Genomic DNA, 21,306 nt, shown 5'->3' on the forward strand with positions numbered 1-21,306 from the left:
GAGATGGACTATCCCTAGCTATCCCTAGGGATAGTCTAAGCACACAGATGTGTAAGAGAGAATATGTGTAAGAGAGAAGTGAGTGAAATGATGATGTATTGTACTTAAAATATCTTGGTATTAGAGTCAAGAACTGATGTATACAGCAGGTAATTCAAAACCATGTATTTCCATTACATTAGAATACATAAATTCATGTTGTTGTTGCAAATTGTTTATGAATAAACACTTTCAATCACAGAGATTGCACTTGAGATCTCAACAATAATTACTTTGTTATAGTTTTGAGGCTTAGTAATGCAAATGCAGATACAAGTGACAGGATGTAAATTGAAATGAATTATAGAATAACTCAAGAAGTGGTCTCTGTTATGTACAGTCATTTTCTTCTGGTTGTGATTGCAGTAATTGTTCACACTCACAGGAGATGGCTCAGAAGTTCAGAAGTTGTTTAAAGTTTCCCACTATGAAGTAATAGTTCAAATTCTTACAAGAGAGACAGACTCTATCCAGCCATATAGCTGGTAGTTAGAATTAGCGGTAGTATGTATACCCACGGATAGAAGAGTAATGTCTGTCCTACCAGCTCTGTGATACTGCTGAATTAAGGATCTTCTCCGTTAAGGAGATATCTGTCAGGGTGTCCTCCTTTGTTTGTATTCCTTTGTGTTTAGAACCTCTACCTTGTGAAGAGGTTCACCTGAGATGATCTCCGTGGTTTGATCCAGTTCTTCTTACCCACTCAGTTCTAAGGCAGTGGTATGGTCCAGAGGTGGGATAGAGACCGGACACACTCTGGAGGGACAACAGCAAGGGGGGTGCCTACTACCTGGAAAACACTATTGAGAGGGCGAAAGTGCTAACAATTTCCTGAGTGCTGTAAACTACAATTAAACAGTCATCACTGTCTGAACATTCAGATCCTGCTGAAATGTCCTCACTGCTAAGATTAGCTTGTTATTAGTAAGTTACCCCACACAACGCAACGGCTTGGTCTGCTCTATGTCAGGTCTACCCCTGACGCACTGACATAGAGTTTTAAAATAAAGAAATGTTTTCATTTGTGTATTTATTTCTTCTATAGCTGAGAACAGATGTGTGTGTACTTTATTATTAATATGTTTTACTTCTTCTCTTCTTGCTCTTAGATTTTGACTGTAATTTCGAATCCCACTGTGATCTGACATATTCCTCTTCTCAAAATAACAACACCTGGAGCGTTACCAATGCGGAGGAGTTACAGAGACACCAAGTCGTGACTGGTCCAAAAGAAGATTATTCAGAGAACTCAACAAGAGGTAGGAAGTACTTTCTGCAATTCCTATCCCAATGTTCGGGCTGACAACATTGTTGGTAAAATTATATCAAGCAGAATTTAATACTTGATATTGCACATGTTTATATTCAATGTCTAACGGGAATATATTACGGATGTCTAGATGATTTTGAGCAAACTTGATGTATCTCCCTTATACTTATTGTGTATCTACTTACTGTGTGTGTCAGGTTCTACCTAAAATGTGACCCTTGGTCTCTGTATGTCAATGTCTGCTATAAGACCTCTAGGCTAATCAGGCCTCTCTCCTTGTCTGTATGTTGGACATACTTACCAACTTTTCCTCATTGGCTTCAGGGAGATCCCGGGGCGCGGGGGGGGGTGTGTGTGCGGGGCGGGGTTGACGTATCACATCATTTTGGCCCCACCGTATAAACTAATATTTGTGTCATTAAGTCCCGCTCCCCCCGCCACTTATTTATTGCGGGGGTGAGAACCGGGAGGTTGCCCTGGTCTCCCAGAAATGCGGGAGTCTCCTGGGCATTCCGGGACAGTAGGCAACTATGCGTTAAAGAAAAGCAGCTAATGAATCTCTAGAGACTGAAATGTCTTTTACATTTCTGTCTCCATTACTGAAGTCATGTTGTCTTACCTGTCAGTCTTTGATTAAATCTTGGGGCTAGATTTACTAAGCTGCGGGTTTGAAAAAGTGGGGATGTTGCCTACAGCAACCAATCAGATTCTAGCTGTCATTTTGTAGAAAGTACTAAATAAATGAAAGCTAGAATCTGATTGGTTGCTATAGGCAACATCCCCACTTTTTCAAACCCGCAGCTTAGTAAATCTAGCCATTGGTCTCCATGAAAATGGCCACCTCCATAGGCATCAATACATGGACATAGGACACAATTTCTGAACTGTGTCATCATACCACAGATGGAGAAACCAACCACGTCCTGTACTGACTCGGCATCAGGGAGAATGCCAGACTCTTCAGGGAGTGAGGGAGATCACCCCTATTTCAGGGAGTCTCCCTGACATTCAGGGACAGTTGGCACGTATGATCTTGGTGCTTTCTCTGTTGCCTATTAACACTTTGAATGTTTTGTATTTTACATATATCCCTTAACATAGTTATTACTGGTTTGTAGTGACTGCAGTAGAAAATTATTCTGTTAAATGCTCCTTTTTTATTTCTTTCAAAATGTTGAAGACTTATGCAAAAGAGTTTAACGCAAAAAGAACTAGTTGCTGTCAATTCTAAGATGCATTATCATTAGAGAAACACCTTTCATTCTGATTTCATATTTGGTCTTTCCACCTCGTTTATATCTTTGGGATGCCAAACATGTTTTTTAATAGATATTTTATCTAGATATGAAAATAAAGTTGGAATAAAACTATTATACAGTACAGTAATGTTGCAAATTACAATGAAATAATATAAATACATCTTCACTGACAGAAATAGTTACAAACCAGCGCTATAAAAAAAAACTGCTATTGGAGCAGAAATTGATTTATCTGGGATCTCTTTAGATAAATAACATTGTAAGGAGGAACTAGAGGCTAAAAAAAGGAAAGGTGCCAATATATCTACAGGGTCCTAAGGTTGCTCAATCTGAGGCCTGAGGCTAAAAGACACTTTGGGCTTATCCACCTTCCAAAAATAAAAATACCTTGCTCATCTTCCAAATAAAGTGTATTCTCATTTTAACTTTTACTTCTGGTCAAAATGGGGCAGGAGACTCTTGGTGTAGATGACTGTAATTTAAATCACCTTTTTACGTTAATAATACTGAAATAAATAGCAATTCTCACTTGTGATGACATACCTTGTCCACTTTCTGTCCCAGAGGGGTCATAATGGAGAGTTGAACTATAATGTTCTTATGATGCAGCCCGGCAGCCTGGACCGAACCCCAGGCCACATACCTAAATGTGTGTAGGAGCTCGTCAATGACACTGTAGTCTCCCAGGTCCCCCAGAAAATGGCAGATATGAGTAGAGATTCTCACTGACCCCGTGAAGTGGTTTTGGTTTTGGATCTGGATTAGCTTCGTGTTTTGGTTTTGGTTTTGGCAAAACCACCCTTGTGTGCTTTGGTTTTGGTTTTGGATTTTTTTTAGAAAAAATCCTAAAATATGCTAAAATCACATAATTTTGCTCTTTTTTTGTTCCTACATTATTATTAACCTCAATAACACTAATTACAAGTCATTTGCAGTCAATTTTGACCACCTCACAGATCGCAATATTATTTTTTATACACCTTCGGACAAATACTGCAGCGACCTGGCTGGATGGTAAGCGACAGAGCTATGGCACAAACACACAGCAGTTCCTAGCACATTTAGGACACATTGGCACACAGCAGTGGCAGAACATAAAAATGGGGGTCCGCCCTCCCTCCACCCTTCACTATGTTGGATCTTAAAAAGGAATTCAAAAGTTGCGAGATCCGAGATCCGACGATGTCACAATGACATTTTGCCTCATTTTCAATTCCGAGGGCAGCTCGGCTCGGTACTCGGATCCCCTAGTTCGGGTGTATTCGGTTCTCAAGGAACCGAGCCTGAGCATCTCTAGATATAAGACTCTTTTGAGCATGTGAGGTCAGCAGAGCAGTTAGGGGTGCTTGGGGGAGAACTGTGGGGGGCTTGGGGGAAGTGGACTCGGATGTCCTGGACCCCGTACCACCCACACTATCTGAACTCACAGCAGTTCCGCCACTGTCTGTAATTGCTACCATTGCTCTGATGTAGAAGCCAGATCTGAAGGGAGGTGAGGGATGGGCATTTCACATTGCCAGTTGGCTAACAAGGGTTGACGATGGCCTCACTGCTCTTCTTGGGAATCGGTGTTTCCCCAGCAGGGCTTCTCAAAGAAGCCCTGCACAGAAGGGTGAGCTGCAGGAGGGGGGAAATAATATGGAATGTGGATTTTTTAATATATATGTTTTTATTTACTGGTCCTTTAAATGTTAATTTCTAGGCCCTCAATCCATTCTTCCTTACACATCCTAATCTGATTACAGGTCCTAACAGCAAGCCATACTATCTGCACACAGATCAGGTGGAGCAGCAAAGGCCTCTACACATCAACCTCTACTGTTTGCAAACGTAATTGCCTAAAGGAATTGTTCAGATAAGAGTTATTTTCCTTCCTCTGCTCTTTGGTTTAATTCAATAAAATTGCACCTGACATAGATGCATCCATGCAAACTGGGTTTGACAGCAGCGAACGTCTCATGTGATGATAGTTTTCAGAAGAGCAGGGGGCACTTGGGACCATTTAAATGACTGTAAATTTAATAAAGTTTAATTTTACTTTTTTCTTTTTATTGAATTGAGACGACGAGGCTGTGGTGTGAAATGCTAATTAGGACGTGTGTTTAACTGTTACTCAGATATCACATTTACTAAGGTTAGAGGAGCTAAACCAAAATGATGAAAGCACCTGTTCTAAAACGTCACGTTTGAGGCTTCTATTAACAAGGGATCAATGCCTTTTTACAGTGATTTAAATTAGAGATGAGCGGGCTCGGATTCCGCTAATCCGAGCCCACCCGAACAGTGCGGATCCGAACGGGATCCGAGCACTGTTCGGATATTTCCGGCGGGCAAAAAAATGAAAACGAGGCTCTGTCGGCCAAGTCTCGCGTCGAATCTCGCGAGGGGTGGGAGGGAGGGCCCAGAACAATTCCATCTTGTACCTCTTTTTTTGGCATTATGTGCTCAAGCTACCTCGGTGCAACCTTTTGGCCTAAAAACAATATTGTGAGGTGTTCAGAATAGACTGGAAATTAGTGGAAATGATTGTTATTGAATGTTATTGAGGTTAATAATAGCGTAGGAGTGAAAAAAAACCCACAAAACTGGTTTTTAGCACTTTTTATGTTTTTTTCAAAATAAATCAGAATCCAAAACCTTAAATCCGAACCAAAACCTTTCGTCAGGTGTTTTGCGAAACAAATCCGAATCCAAAACATGAGACACCAAAAGTGACCGGTGCACATCCCTAATTTAAATCAGTGTTTTGAGTCTCAGATGGTGGATTGATCAAACCTTCTTAAAAAAAAGTGAAGGTGTTTCCCACAGCAACCAATCAGAATCTAGCTATCATGTTCTAGATAAACGATAACTAGAATCTGAATGGTTGCTATGGGCAATAACTCCACTTTTTCTTTTTAGAAGGTTGGATACATCTACCACTTTCCTGACTGATAGCTGCAATAATAGCTGAAAGTGGCTGGTGTTATTCCTTATATACTGAGAGTATTGCATAATAAGGGAAACAGCTTGTACTAAGTGTCTATGTCAGGTCCCTTCATACATACATAGCACCCATTTAGAAGAAAATGTCTATTGTAACAGATACACATTAGTTACAACCGGTAATCATTGAGTCCGCGGAAATATGGAATTTATTGCCAGGACGAGCCCCCAACTTTTCTATTTTTGACCTGGGGATGTGGTTCGCCCATGACGGGGACTATAAAGGTCTGAAGGTCATGTTGTCGGTGTCTGTGAGGGATGCATCTTCTGGACCTAAGTGTGACACTTTAAGCGGTGTGTTGAGCGAGTCCCAAGGAAAGCTTCTGGTTTATAAAAGAGGTGCTAATAACATTTGTAGTGGGAGGAGTCACAGGCCTGGTGTGGCCCCACCCTCCTCAGTGACTATGGAAGGAGCTCCAACAAGTTCCTGTACCGGAGACCACAATTGTTCTTGGCGGCCCTGTGTGTATGCTAGTCAGACGGTGACCACTGCTGTTTAGAGGCAGAATAGTGGCATAACAGATAAATAATAAATAAATGCATAATAACTAATAGAGTGTCAGTTCGGCTGTGTGAGAGCGTCAGCTCTTACGCCAAGTGAAACTACTGAATATGCATCTAAGTGCACTGTGCTGATAGTGAAGCCATGAATAAAGATCTGTTTATGTTCATCTAATGTGATGGACTGGTGCAAGCTGTGCCCAGTGCGTCAATTTCCACCAAGACGCATCTTTACATTGCGAAAATGTTGTTATGTGCAACTCTAAATCAGGTCCCCTCTGACTAAAACTATGGGACAGATTATCACAGGAAGATGCCGGCACTCAGCAGGATGCGGTAAACAACTTCTGACTCATTTTCTGATTTCACTTTCTGAATCAGGGCTGCTTTGGCATTCAAGGTGATATAATAGTATATCAAACTGTTTTTTCTTCTTATTTAGTTCCAATTTCAGGGACATTTTGAAATATTCACAAACATTGGCCTATTTTTCTTCCCCAAAAACTATTACCGCTCCATGGGGAAAACAATTTGGAGTCCATGCCTGTGCTCTTCATAATGTAGCCGGGAACAGAACAGTCTACTCTAAATTGAATCACAACAGTGAGCTGGAAAAGACAGACGGAATGTTTATATCAGGTTATTTCTATATTTGAAAAGCAGCATTAATAAATAATATATCATAATACATTAGTAAAAGCCACATATTTATCTTGTAACTGGAAGTAACATAATTAAAAGGAAATACATTATTAATCGTCGGTAAGCCGTGAGTCCTGTAGCTGACTGAGAATTAATCTAGAATAACTCGTTTAAAGAAACACTGACGTCAAAATATTATTGCTTTAAGATTGTGCAAGTAGCACATCTGTAACTTACATTTATTTTGGGGCTTATTTATGCCATAAATTCTTTGCGAAGGTCTTTACATGTGATGGTTCTTTAAGGGTGATTACCTCTTGGACGTAAAGCATCGTTAAATCTCACTTCACACCATGCTGCACAAACAGAGTGTATTATTAGTATTTTTTAAGTGGAGGGATTCAGTTTGTTTGTTTATTTTTTTTTTTGTCTTTATACTTTCAGTTTTACTGGGAAACAAATAAATGTAACATACTGACATACCCTCAAGTGTCCTGATTTTGGTGGGACAGACCAATTGGCAGAACTCAAAAGAGGAGGTGCTTACACAGAAGAGGGTGGAGCTTCACAAAGTAGGTGTGTTTGGGGAGAGTCGGAGGGGTGGGTCTATCAGGGGCAGAGATTAATTTGTCCCGATATTTCCATTTTAAATGTTGGGAGATCCGTACTGATAAATGAGCACTCTTTTCTTTTATACGAAGCTCAGTGTAACACTGAAAACTCCTGATATCAGAGAGCAGTAACTTACATTAAGCTACAAAGCAAATGAAAATTTGACTTCTAACACCTCTAATTCAATGAATGTATGGAAACATGTATTCTATACTGTAAATGTTATTAGCACCTCTTTTATATAAGACAACTTGTATTTTAGGCTACATTCAATTATTTTTATGAATTTGCCCTTTTCTTAAAATGCCCCAAATACCCCGGCTATGAAGTCGGAAGCTCTGCATGAGAAACAGTTTCAGACTCGCAGCCTGGCCCGTCAATCACGCATCAACTGTCCTTCCCTGTTCGCTACAGACCAGAGGGGGGCGGTGCTGATAGAGAGCGACATCAGAACTGAAGGGATCCGTTTGTAGAGTTCTGTAGCGATATACTGTTTAGTGATATGCCTCATGTCTTCGTTAGATGTTGCAATTGTAATCAGGCTCTTTGGGTCATCACCAAATGTCCATATCTGCACAAATACCCTTCTGGGGCAGTGTGGCCAAATGAACCAGAGATGTGGACATTGGTCGAACAAGGGTATTAAGGGATTAAAGTATATGAAAGAAGATATCCTTGTTATAGGACTTTACCTAGTTTCTGTGGTGGTACTACAAAGTCTTCTTGCAGAGTTCATCGTTCAGTACAGTTGACATTGTTTGCCTTCTCTTCACCATAATATTTTCATCTCCTCCCTGATATTTTCTGATGATACCATGGTTTGGGGGCGCAGCCTAGTGGCAAAGGATGTTTATGACATCCTTGCAGTTGGATACAATGCAATTGGGGCAAAGGAAGATGCATAAAGAGCCAAAAACATTAAAGAGAGTTGGTCATTCCTTCATCGCCTGCACAGAGGTCTGCACATCCTGTGCTAACCACAAGAAAGTAATAAAAACATTATTTCTGGTTACAGTTCTGCTATAGGAGATTGGGAACAGTAATTTTATGTATTTACGGGTTGGGCACTCTAAGTTATTGGGTTCTGATTCTGGTCCAGAATTTTAACCGATGTACAAATTGATTTGTTTCATCACAGCCAATGAAGACGATTGAGTATTAAAGTCTGTATTTGTTAAATATATCTCAATAAAGAGAGATTACAGTAGAGTAAAATATTTCTAGTTCTTAAATAGAAAAGAAATGGTAACATGAAAAAAAGTAGAAGTATCATAAAAATGATACATAAAAATATTATACTTTATAAAATGTCATTCAAAATCCAGGATCATTTATACAAGAAGAATAAATTGTTACTATATGAACAAAGGGAAGTGTAATATTGTTCTGTTACTAATCTCTGACATCAAAGCTTTCTCCGATTAGTTTATTCCATCATCATCACCATTTATATATGTAGCGCCACTAATTCCGCAGCGCTGTACAGAGAACTCACTCACATCAGTCCCTGCCCCATTGGAGCTTACAGTCTAAATTCCCTAACATATGCACGGAGAGAGAGAGAGACTAGGGTCAATTTGTTATCAGCCAATTAACCTATTAGTATGTTTTTAGAGTGTGGGAGGAAACCTGAGCACCCAGAGGAAACCCACGCAAACATGGGGAGAACATACAAACTCCACACAGATAAGGTCATGGCCAGGAATCGAACTCATGACCCCAGTGTAAGGCAGAAGTGCTAACCACTGAGCCACCGTGATGCCCATGTATCTTATATATTTATATTACCGTTTTTGCTGGCGTATAAGACGACTTTTTTGACCTGAAAAACATGCCTCCAAGTGGGGGGGTCGTCTTATACGCCGGGTGCCAAACTCAGGGGTCTCAGGGGTGCCGCGGGCCAGCCATAAAAAAAACCAAACAGAAACACTTACCAATTCACGCGGCGCCGGGACCCAGCATCCTCCTCTCTCACGCAGCCTGTCATCAGTGACAGGCTGCGTGAGAGAGGAGGATGCTGGGTCCCGGCGCCGCGCGGATTGGTAAGTGTTTCTGTTTTTTTTTTTTATGGCTGGGGCGCGGCAGAAGCAGGGCCGGATTAAGGGAATGGAGGCCCCTGGGCTAAGGGGGCCTCCATTCCCCCATGAGGGCCCCCCCCCCCCCCCGTGATCTGAGCTGCCCCCCCCAGTGAGGCGAGCCGCCCCCAAAGCACTTACCTCCTTCTCCTGGCATTGCAGTCCTTCTCCGGCGCGCTGTATGTTCTTTACTGAGGAGATCTCCTGAGAGTGAGACTCACGAGATCTCCTCAGTAAGGAGACTACAGCTCGCCGGGGAAGGACCGCAGTGAAAGTGCTCAGCAGCATTGATTGGGACGGGGGCGCCCCCGACCGATCAATACTGCTGCTGAGCACTTAAAAGGGCCCTCTGGATGCCCAAGGCCCCTGGGCTGTAGCCCAGTTAGCCCTATGGTTAATCCTGCCCTGGGCAGAAGGGGCAAAGTGAGAGAGGGAGAGAGGGACAGATGAGAGTGACAGGAGGGGGACAGAGGAGAGTGACAGCAGAAGAAGGTAAGAGTTATTAGTATGTGTTATGTTATGTTTGTTTTATGTTATATCATGTCAATGCAGAGTGTGTGATCAGCATATATGAGTGTGTGTGTGGGGGCCAATGACTTCATGCAGTGTGTGTGTGGGGGCCAGTGACTTAATGCAGTGTGTGTGGGGGCCAATGACTTCATGCAGTGTGTGTGTGTGTGGGGGCCAATGACTTCATGCAGTGTGTGTGTGGGGGCCAGTGACTTAATGCAGTGTGTGTGGGGGCCAGTGACTTCATGCAGTGTGCGTGTGGGGGCCAGTGATTTAATACAGCGTGTGTGGGGGCCAGTGATTTAATACAGCGTGTGTGGGGGCCAGTGATTTAATACAGCGTGTGTGGGGGCCAGTGATTTAATACAGTGTGTGTGGGGGCCAGTGATTTAATACTGTGTGTGTGTGTGTGTGTGGAAGGTGTGCGGAAGAGGGGGTAGTCTTATACGGCGAGTATATAACAAACTCTATAATTTTGAGTGGAAATGTTGGGGGTCGTCTTATACGCTCAGTCGTCGTATACGCCGGCAAATACGGTAGTATCAACTTCTCCTATCCCAGCAATCTAAGAACATACAAATGGAGTAATAGTTTGCTTCCAAAGTAAAATATTTGCTCCACGTAGTAAATAGAACATCTTCAGTTTATTTTCTTCCAAGAGTTGAAGTAATATAGTGTTGGGATGATAAGATGCTCCCTGAAATGTGAAGATCACGGAGCAAGGACACAACCTGGGGAGGGGTTTCGACAACTACTTGTCCTCTATCACAGATACCGAGCAGAATGAAGGCAGTGGCGGGTGGTTTGGGACAATTAGACCATTTGGGGACTTTGATGGATCCCAGGAATAAAGTGCGACAGGTAAGTAGGAGTTTGATATCTTACTAACTCCTAATATTCAACCCAAAGCAAAACGTTAAGAAAAAAATGTTTTAAATAACCCCTGACAAAAACCAACTTATTTACTGCATTTCAAAAGATTAAAGAAATTCACAAGAGATTTGGATACATCAAACATTACTTAAGATTTGCCCCCTCCCCTAATTAATTCATTGTTTTATATATAAATCTGCTTATTTTAACTGTTATTTGGTATAATAACCCTCCGGAGTGTAGTGTCATTGTGGATGCCTTGAGTTCACATTATCGATATAAGTAATAGTTGTGTTTTCCTGTATTAATATTTGTGGCTTAATATAATATTTATTAACAGCTATTTACATAGCGCCTACATATTACGCAGCGCTTTACTGAGGATATTTAGTCATTTACGTCAATCCCTGCCCTAGGGAGCTTACACTCTATATTCCCCACTACACAGACGCACACAGACTGGGGTTATTTTTTTTATCAGACGCCAATTAACCTACCAGTAAGTCTTTGGACTGTGGGAGGAAGCCCAGACACACACGGGGAGAACATGCAAACTCTATACGGATAGGGCTCTGGTTAAAATTGAATCCATGACCCTGGGCGTTGTGAGGCAGCAATGCTAACCACTGTGCCACCATGCCGCATCGTGTACATACATCTTGATGTGCGTTTGGACTTACAGCTCTTATGTTATTATGTTACCTTGTTGGTGGCACGTTTTTCAGCTGCATTGTCGGATCCGAAGATTCCTGCAGGATCTCGTAAGATCCTTCATAAGTATATAAACGTCACTCCTACCAGCTCTCATCCCATAAAATTACATCTCGTTTGCACTTAGTAATGAATAATTGATGACTCATTGTCATTTCAGGGATTAATGCTGCCTTGGCTTCCTTACCAATGACACCAATAAAGTCCACATTTGTTGGCGATACCACTGAATAAGGCTGAGTACACACTACAGAAAATTTCTCCCGATGTCATATCGTTAACGATTTTACCAACAATTGAAAGCTGATCCATGTGTACACACTATACACGTTTTACAAGATTTACCTTCAGATCTGTGCTCTTCATCTGTGTGACTGAATCAATTATAAATAACTTATGGTATCAATTTATTGAAGGGAAATAGCGCAGGGCGCATATTTATATAATTGCATAGGCACTTATTGTTTTGTATTGTATAATATTCTGAGATAGGAAATCGTTATTTCTGAGACCAGGGTAGGAACTGTTTTTTCCTGTTTTCACCTTACTAAAGGATATGCACTTCTGATGCATATATCTGATACAATAGGCCTTTGTGGATGGAGGACTTGTGTGTATTGGGATGTATTTTGTATGGAAGTGTCATTGTTTAGGATTTGTAAGGTTGCTAGTGGAAACCTCCAATTAGGCATATGTGCAAGGAAGTCTGATAGCAGGAATGGCTAACTAAGTTTTGTGATGAAGTGTCATGCCTACTCTGGCCAAAGGCCCAGCAAGAGGTTGTTACTGTGTGGCCTTTTGCCCAGAGTGAATTTCATAGATAAGTGTAAATTTTGTTAGCCTTGAAATGCATGTAAATCCATGTTTGTGTAAATAGAGTATATCCTGATGCTAAAAGTAGCCTGTGTCTGAAAGGTATAAATGCACTGACTTGTACACTGAATGTGTTCTTCTGATTCTCATCTGACCTGATCACGCTGGTATCTTCAACCAGTGTGTGAGAGCAAATAAACATTGTGCTTCCTGCTTGGAAACATCTTCAATATCGCTGTATTCCTGTGATCTACAGATTAGACCCTAAATCTAATCCGTTCTCCGGATGTCTCTGAGGTTTGGACCCAAGCGTTTCCAGTACCACCGCTCTGCCTGCTACCCAACAGCTCTGGTCAGTGTTATAGGCCGGGGGGGGATCCATTCACAGCAACCCTGATCCATAGTAAGAGGTCCGGAGTTATCAGCCCAAGTACACCAGCAACGAGATACGCTAGCAGCGTCAGTGACCCAGAAGGAACATGGTTCTGAGTGCCATAGAAGGAGCTCAGTGGTGGCAGCAGGCCCCTCCCACTGCGACAGGAGGGGCGTATTTGTAATAACGAAAGGGGACAGTGGCAAAGTAAGCCCAGCCGGTTCCCAGCAACAACAGACAGGGTGGCATAGGCGATCCATCCTGTCACAATCTGTCATAACCATCGGCTGAAAAGATGGTGACTCTGCACACTGCATAGAGATCTATGGACATTGCCGGTGCTGAGTGCGTACACACTGCAGAACTGGAATGACATCGCTCCATCGTTTTTAGAGAGATTATTAGTCCGGTTATAAAATTAAAGAAAACGATACAATGAACTTTGGAACCATGACCGCTCAACGTTGGAGAGCACACACTAATGTGATATTCAGCCAAACGGTTGTTTATCGTGTGATTGGTGCGATAATCGGGTGAAAAGCCTGTAGTGTGCACCCTCACTAACAAGGCTTACTGTGTGGTAGAGAATCCCAATTCCCGTACAACAGGTCACTCATTTATTCTTTAGTTCTATAAATTTCCCCGACTATGTTTAAAGAGCTAATCATGTAAAGTTATTTAAATGCAAATAAGGTGACAGAGCGGGAATGAGGTTTCTGCCCAAACAAGTCTTTTTCCTTTTATGAAACCATTATGTGTTAGGGTTTAACAATATTTGCATATTATATTTGAAACTTAACACGCAACACCTCTAATGCCTGCCTCATTATTCATACATAATTGTATTGGTTCACATGTATAATCAGGTCTCCCAGCAACAATCTCCTATAGGACTGTGCTTAATGCACCTGACATCCCATTTGTTTTTGTCATATTACTTTATTTGTTTTGGATTATTTCTCCAAAAACATGTTGCGATAAAATTAAACAATTTCTCATACAATGTTTCTTTGGTGGCAATATCCAAAGTTTATTAAATAATCCATCACTGTAGATATTTGTAGCAAAAGTGAATAGCAAGATGCACTTATCATATACAGTCTGGTTCCACAGCACAATAATTAATAAAACACAGACTGGCACAATGATTCCGGGACCATTATCTCCACACTCAGAACTTAAAGTGAGAAACACTTAGGGGACAGTTTATACAAAGGTTCTTATAGTGGGATAACGGGTCATTACTGAGATACCTTATGTGTAAATACTACATCTGTCCAGGATAGTGACACTACCATCAATGCGATGAGAACTGACGTAAACATTGTGTCAAACTGATGTGTGTCAGGTTTTTAGTTACATTTTATATTGAAAATGTGACTCACATTTATTATTAACTATCAACACTCTTTTTTCATTGTGTGACCAGAATCTCTGGGCACACAACACAGAATATACCCACTCTGACCACACAACACACAGATTATACCCACTCTGACCACACAACACACAGATTATACCCACTCTGAGCACACAACACAGATTATACCCACTCTGGGCACACAACACAGAATATACCCACTCTGGGCATACAATGCACAGAATATACCCACTCTGGGCACACAACACAGAATATACCCACTCTGGGCACACAACACAGAATATACCCACTCTGGGCACACCACACAGAATATACCCACTCTGGGCACACCACACGGAATATACCCACTCTGGGCACACCACACAGAATATACCCACTCTGGACACACAACACAGATTATACCCACTCTGGGCACACAACACAGATTATACCCACTCTGGGCACACAACACAGAATATACCCACTCTGGGCACACAACACAGGATATACCCACTCTGGGCACACCACACAGAATATACCCACTCTGGGCACACCACACAGAATATACCCACTCTGGGCACACAACACAGAATATACCCACTCTGGGCACACAACACAGGATATACCCACTCTGGGCACACCACACAGATTATACCCACTCTGAGCACAGAACACAGGATATACCCACTCTGGGCACACAACACAGGATATACCCACTCTGGGCACACAACAGAGAATATACCAACTCTGGGCACACAACACAGAATATACCCTCTCTGGGCACACCACACAGGTTATACCCACTCTGAGCACACCACACAGGTTATACCCACTCTGAGCACACAACACAGAATATACCCACTCTGGGCACACCACACAGAATATACCCACTCTGAGCACACAACACAGAATATACCCACTCTGAGCACACAACAAAGAATATACCCACTCTGGGCACACAACACAGAATATACCCTCTCTGGGCACACCACACAGGTTATACCCACTCTGGGCACACAACACAGAATATACCCACTCTGAGCACACAACACAGAATATACCCACTCTGGGCACACCACACAGAATATACCCACTCCGAGCACACAACACAGATTATACCCCCTCTAGGTACACCACACAGAATATACCCACTCTGAGCACACAACACAGGATATACCCACTCTGGGCACACAACAGAGAATATACCCACTCTGGGCACACAACACAGAATATACCCACTCTGGGCACACAATGCACAGAATATACCCACTCTGAATGCACAACATAGAATATACCCCCTCTGGGCACACCACACAGAATATACCCCCTCTGGGCACACAACACAGAATATACCCACTCTGGGCACACAACACAGAATATACCCCCTCTGGGCACACAACACAGAATATACCCACTCTGGGCACACAACACAGGATATACCCACTCTGGGCACACAACACAGAATATACCCACTCTGGATGCACAACATAGAATATACCCCCTCTGGGCACACCACACAGAATATACCCCCTCTGGGCACACAACACAGAATATACCCACTCTGGGCACACCACACAGAATATACCCCCTCTGGGCACACAGCACAGAATATACCCACTCTGGGCACACAGCACAGAATATACCCACTCTGGACACACCACACAGAATATACCCACTCTGGGGACACAACACAGAATATACCCACTCTGGGGACACAACACAGAATATACCCACTCTGGGCACACAGCACAGAATATACCCACTCTGGACACACAACACAGGATATACCCACTCTGGGCACACAACAGAGAATATACCCACTCTGGGCACACAACACAGAATATACCCACTCTGGGCACGCAACACATAAATATTTTGTTTGTATGATGTTAAGGTTAAGACAGAATAAAAATGTCAGGTATCTGCACACAAAGTATATGTAGTATGACATGGAATAGAAATACTGCATTAAATGGTATAGAATCAAGTTCAATGCAAATGATTATTATAATGCTATATAAGTCTTATTCACACAACTTAGCACTATAACTCTGTATATCTAAACATGTAATATTGGAACCACCGATGTGGCCACTGCTGTTGGTTTTACACTTTTAAAATTGTAACCATATATCCTGTTCAGAATGATGGCGAAGATGGGCCCATCCCCATATACATAGAGCTCTCTGATACAATAATCAGTAACCATTACAGCTTGTCTCTTTATCTCTCCCCTGATACACTCAGGTACTGGAGGTGTCAGCTGTCCTTAATAATATAAATACTCCTAATTGAGTCTGTATTGCTTTGTTCTGTGATGCTGTACTTCTCCAGCAAAGATGTAGATGTCAAACTGCATCATCATCATCATCATCAACTGTCATCAACATCCTGCAAATATTGTTATGTGTATGTGATATCTTTCATCACATGCCAACAGATTTGGGCAATTAACACCTACGTATCCACTTCCAATGTAACATACATGACTTTCACACTTTGTGATTTTGCTACAACACGTACTACGAGGCATCGGGACAATATCATGGGAACAAGTCGTCCGGACGTCCTGCTTGAATGCTCTCACTTAACATCTGTACTGATCACTTTACCATGTACAGTCTGAACATCTGCTGAATCTGGTGCACCGAGCCTAGATCGGCTCTCTATCATGTTAAGCCGTTACACATTAAGACGCTCAATCAATCAATGGCTTTTTATTTACTCAGGAGCAAACTAACATATCTCATGACGATATGGATGTTATATTGTAACCGTGTTTAAGATGAAATACGAAGAAACAAGGGATTACTGTCACTGAGACAAATGTTTATTATGGTGTTTATAGTGCATATCATTTTTGTATCATACACAGAGAATCTTAAGCCCATTTCAACTTATAATATAATATTGAGTGACTCCTATATAGGGCAACATACTTACATAATACTGTATGTATTCAAAGTTCTTGAATTACAATTTAACACGTTTCACGGTTGTGAGAGAGCTGATTGTATTCAGTTTTCACTTTGAAGGAGGGGAGTAAGATAAGAAAGAAAATTAACATCTAGATTTTCTAGAAGGGGGTGGATGAGAGATCAAATTTAGTTGTGGACCTGGCAGGTCCAATAGTTAAGATGCTAATGCTTTATTGTGCAATAGGTTAGGTTTTATATATGACCACTTCATAGTGACTATGCTTAAATATCCACTGAAAACTGAATACAATCAGCTCTCTCACAACTGTGAAACGTGGTAAATTGTAATTCAAAAACCTTGAATACATACAGTATTATGTAAGTATGTTGCCCTATATAGGAGTCACTCAATATTATATTATAAGTTCAAATGGGTTTAAAATTCTCTGTGTATGATACAAAAATGATATGCACTATAAACACCATAATAAACATTTGTCTCAGTGACAGTAATCCCTTGTTTCTTCTTATATCATCTCAAACACGGTTACAATTTAACATCCATATCGTCATGAGATATGTTAGTTTGCTCCTGAGTAAATAAAAAGCCATTGATTGATTGTGCGTCTTAATGCGTATCGGCTTAACGTGATAGAGAGACGATCCCGGCTCGGTGCACCAGATTCAGCAGATGTTCAGACTGTACATGGTAAAGTGATCAGTACAGATGTTAAGTGAGAGCATTCAAGCAGGACGTCCGGACGACTTGTTCCCATGATATTTTCTCGATACCTCGTAGTACGTGTTGTAGTAAAATCACAAAGTGTGAAGTCATGTATGTTGCATTGGAAGTGGATACGTAGATGTTAATTGCCCAAATCTGTAATGAACAATATCACATACACACAACAATATTTGCGGACAAGGAGCCTTATTCACTAAGGAAAGAAAGGCAGAAAAATGAGTAACTTTGAACCTTGGCAAAACCATGTTACAATACAAGGGGTGCAAATTAGTTTATTATTTTGCAAATAAGTTAAATACAGGCTGTTTTTTCATGTAGCACACAATATTTTATACTGACATTAAAAGTTGATTTAGGGCATGCCCTATCCCAACTATAAATCTGTTCCCACATTTTAAATTTACCTCCCCCTCCAATGCAACATGGTTTTGCCAAGGTACAAAGTTACAATTTTTTTTTGCTTTAATTTCCTTAATGAATCAGACCCAAGGTGTTAATCCTTCAGTTGGGGCAAACATGGGGGGTAAATGTATCAAGCTGAGAGTTTTCTGGCGGGTTTGAAAAACCAATCAGATTCTAGCAATCATTTATTTAGTACATTCAACAAAATGACAGGTAGAATCTGATTGGTTGCTATAGGCAACATCTCCACTTTTCAAACCCGCTGGAAAACTCTCAGCTTGATACATTTATCCCATGGTGTGACTTGCAGCTTATAAAAATGCTCAATCCACTGATCTATAAAAATTGTTCTTTTCGAATGTTAAATTGATCTGATAGGGTGTTTCTCATAGTATGTTTTTCCCGCTGATTTCAAATCTGTTTGCTAAATTTACGTGGAGTTTTGTGTTTTTGCATAACATGCTTTTACAAAAAAACTAAATGACCTTTTAGTGCTTTTCTGCTGTATTTAGCTTGAGGAACATCCCGTTTTATTGTCCAGCAGTAATCTGAAAGCATATTTGGGTTCCATTGTCCTTGGTAGTGACTTTCCATGGTTGATATACTCTACAGGAAGCGTTCACCGTGTTTGTCACTTACATCTACAGGATTTTCTAGGGAAAAGTCCAAATGCGAATCCAAAAACTGTATTTTCAATGACATATTGCAGCCCAGAGCTCTGTGGCTTTTAAGAAGATCACTAACCAGTTCTTGGTGGAAAAACTACCTGGGAAACAAGATTGAAAACTACAAATTTTTGGAATGACCCCCCAGGCAGCTGTCTCAGACTCCGTCAAGCTTCTCTCAAAATCTTCATCCTTCATGAGCTCTGGTATTTGTGGTCCAATAATTATCCTCTCTTTGATTTTTGCTTCACTTATTCTAGGAAATTCTGCATCGCCAACATCTTCTGAATCTAAGCTCCCCACGTCTGGTGGTACTGAGATTGGTAGCTCTGCACTGGGAGGAACAGGTCTGATGGCTGAAGCAATATCAGGATATTTAGCGGAATTCTTAAACTTGCTTGTGATACAAAAGTAACAGTCTGTGGAATTGTCCTTCGGCTCTCTCCATACCATGAGAACTGCAAACTTAAAAGAGCTTGTTACTTTATTGCAAACTAATTTCTTGCATAGTATCTTTTGTAGTATGTTTTCTGTGTTTCTGTAAAACAAGGGAGTATTTCTATGCTTTCTGCCAAGACAAGCACTTTCTAGGCAGGGGGGCGATGACATAGGGAGGAAACAGCCTGGGAAAGAACATAAGTCAGTATACGTCACAATGCTAAAGTTGCAGGTACAGGTTGAATTCCCACTCAGTCTTTTTCCACAGTACACAGACACACAGGTGCACTACAAGGGTGCTCATAGCCTGTGATTTTCTTTACTGGTTAGTAATGCTCGGGTATAAAAGGCTGGCTTTTGTTGTGGGTGGGGTGACCTATGCCAGCTAGGCAGCCGGTGAATAGGCTAGTTGGCCTAGTGTCATCCTGACAAAATAATGCTGTGTTATTTGTGATGTGAACAATAAAAACACAGTTATCCAAGTAAAAAGTTGCTATATATATATATATATATATATATATGTGTATATTTCATCATCATCATCATCAACATTTATTTATATACAACATTGGGATTGCAGTGGGAATTTACGGGGTGCTACCAAGGATTGTCAGTGTCATCAAATCATGAACCGGGCAGTTTTCAATATTTACTGAAAACAATATCAAATCAGCTGCTGGACGGAGCAAATTTAGCTCTCGTCGCTGTTGCCGTCACTTACCATCCTTTGGTGATCTCTGTAACCTCCTTGGTGAATGCAGCTGCTGCCAGAACTGTTGGGAGCGTGAAGCCAAAGAGATATTTCGGTCACACAACTATCTGGACCTGGCCGATGACCACAGGAGTGCGCATGCAGCAGTATGAAAGCCTTCTCCAGAACCAGTAGAGGAAGGAGGATCAATTAGATAACTGGTGATGGGTGGCCACGGTGGCCTGTTTTGACATTTCTACGTTTACATCTTTCATGCCTCCACCTTCTACTATCTCTTCTCATTCCAACCGTACCACACCGTCCGTAGCTGCACAGAAATGCCAATATTAGTGGACACACACTCTTTCCCCACCACCAGTTACCACTAATTTATGTGCACAGTGTTCACCACACCCATTATGTTGTAAGCTCATTTGGGCTTTACCTTCTTTACCTTGTGTTTTGTGTAATTATATGTTATTTATTTGTAATGCATTAAGTAATTTTGTATGAATCAGTAAAATGCATAGAACTATATCCTGAAACTTCCCGATTTTCAGGGTCTGAAAGCGGTGGAGCTTATGGAGCATGGAATCGGGGAATATGGGCAGGTGTTAGTGGATCTGCAGGATGGACAATGTTTAGAAGTTTGGAAAACTGGATTGTTGTCCTTCTGAAATGTTAACCCTAAATCTGTAACAACTCAAATTGTTCTGCTGATCTGTAAACGTAACAGTTATATCCTGAAATATTTGCTTAGGTTAAAAATCCTCCCCAAATCCTAAAACATTGAATTATTGTCATTTTTCTGGAGTTAACCCTCACCTATGCTTTTAGGTAAAGCAGAACGGAATGTTATAGCCTGCTCAGGAATTCCTAATTAAATCAGTTGCTGGCAGGGAACTATTGACTTGAAAACTCGTCCTTTAAATCTACTGCTCCTTGATTCCTTTTCCACTTTATGGGGCCTATTCATCATAATCTGCTATTGCCACCACTGAATCGTCTGTAAAATGGAATATAATTTGACACAATAAAAAATCTGTCATTTTCACCATTAATCAGCGCTGACAATGCAATTGTACGGGGTTGTAAGACGCGACCTTTCCTCAATGCAATAGAATTTTCAGCAGATTGTCCTGGTAGGAAATAATTTAACCACTTTAATTCCTAATAAAAAGATAACACAACACGTCTAACCATAACAATACAGTTTCAAAACACAATGTTTTGACAAGTTTGTTGTTTTGTTTTTAAAAATGGAGTTTTATTCATTATATTAACCCTTGTTTTCTTTTAATGACATTATTTTATTTAGTAAATGCACAATATTAGTTTTCGTTATCCTGTCAACTTTAGTTTATTAGTCTGTATTGTTGCTGAATATTGAGAATAAAGCAAGATATAAACTGAGAAACAATTAA

General features: G+C 41.1%; 1 protein-coding gene across 1 annotated transcript in view; it reads left to right on the forward strand.

Annotated features, from left to right (window-relative positions):
• Nucleotides 1-21,306, forward strand: part of ALK (ALK receptor tyrosine kinase) — a 588,292-nt gene that overhangs the window by 164,948 nt on the left and 402,038 nt on the right. Inside the window, exon 3 of the mRNA XM_075204381.1 lies at nucleotides 1,149-1,298. Within this exon, the coding sequence (XP_075060482.1) occupies nucleotides 1,149-1,298 (150 nt within the window). The remainder of the gene's footprint in view (nucleotides 1-1,148; nucleotides 1,299-21,306) is intronic.

This window comes from Mixophyes fleayi, chromosome 3, assembly GCF_038048845.1.
Source record: "Mixophyes fleayi isolate aMixFle1 chromosome 3, aMixFle1.hap1, whole genome shotgun sequence".
Taxonomy (NCBI): domain Eukaryota; kingdom Metazoa; phylum Chordata; class Amphibia; order Anura; family Limnodynastidae; genus Mixophyes; species Mixophyes fleayi.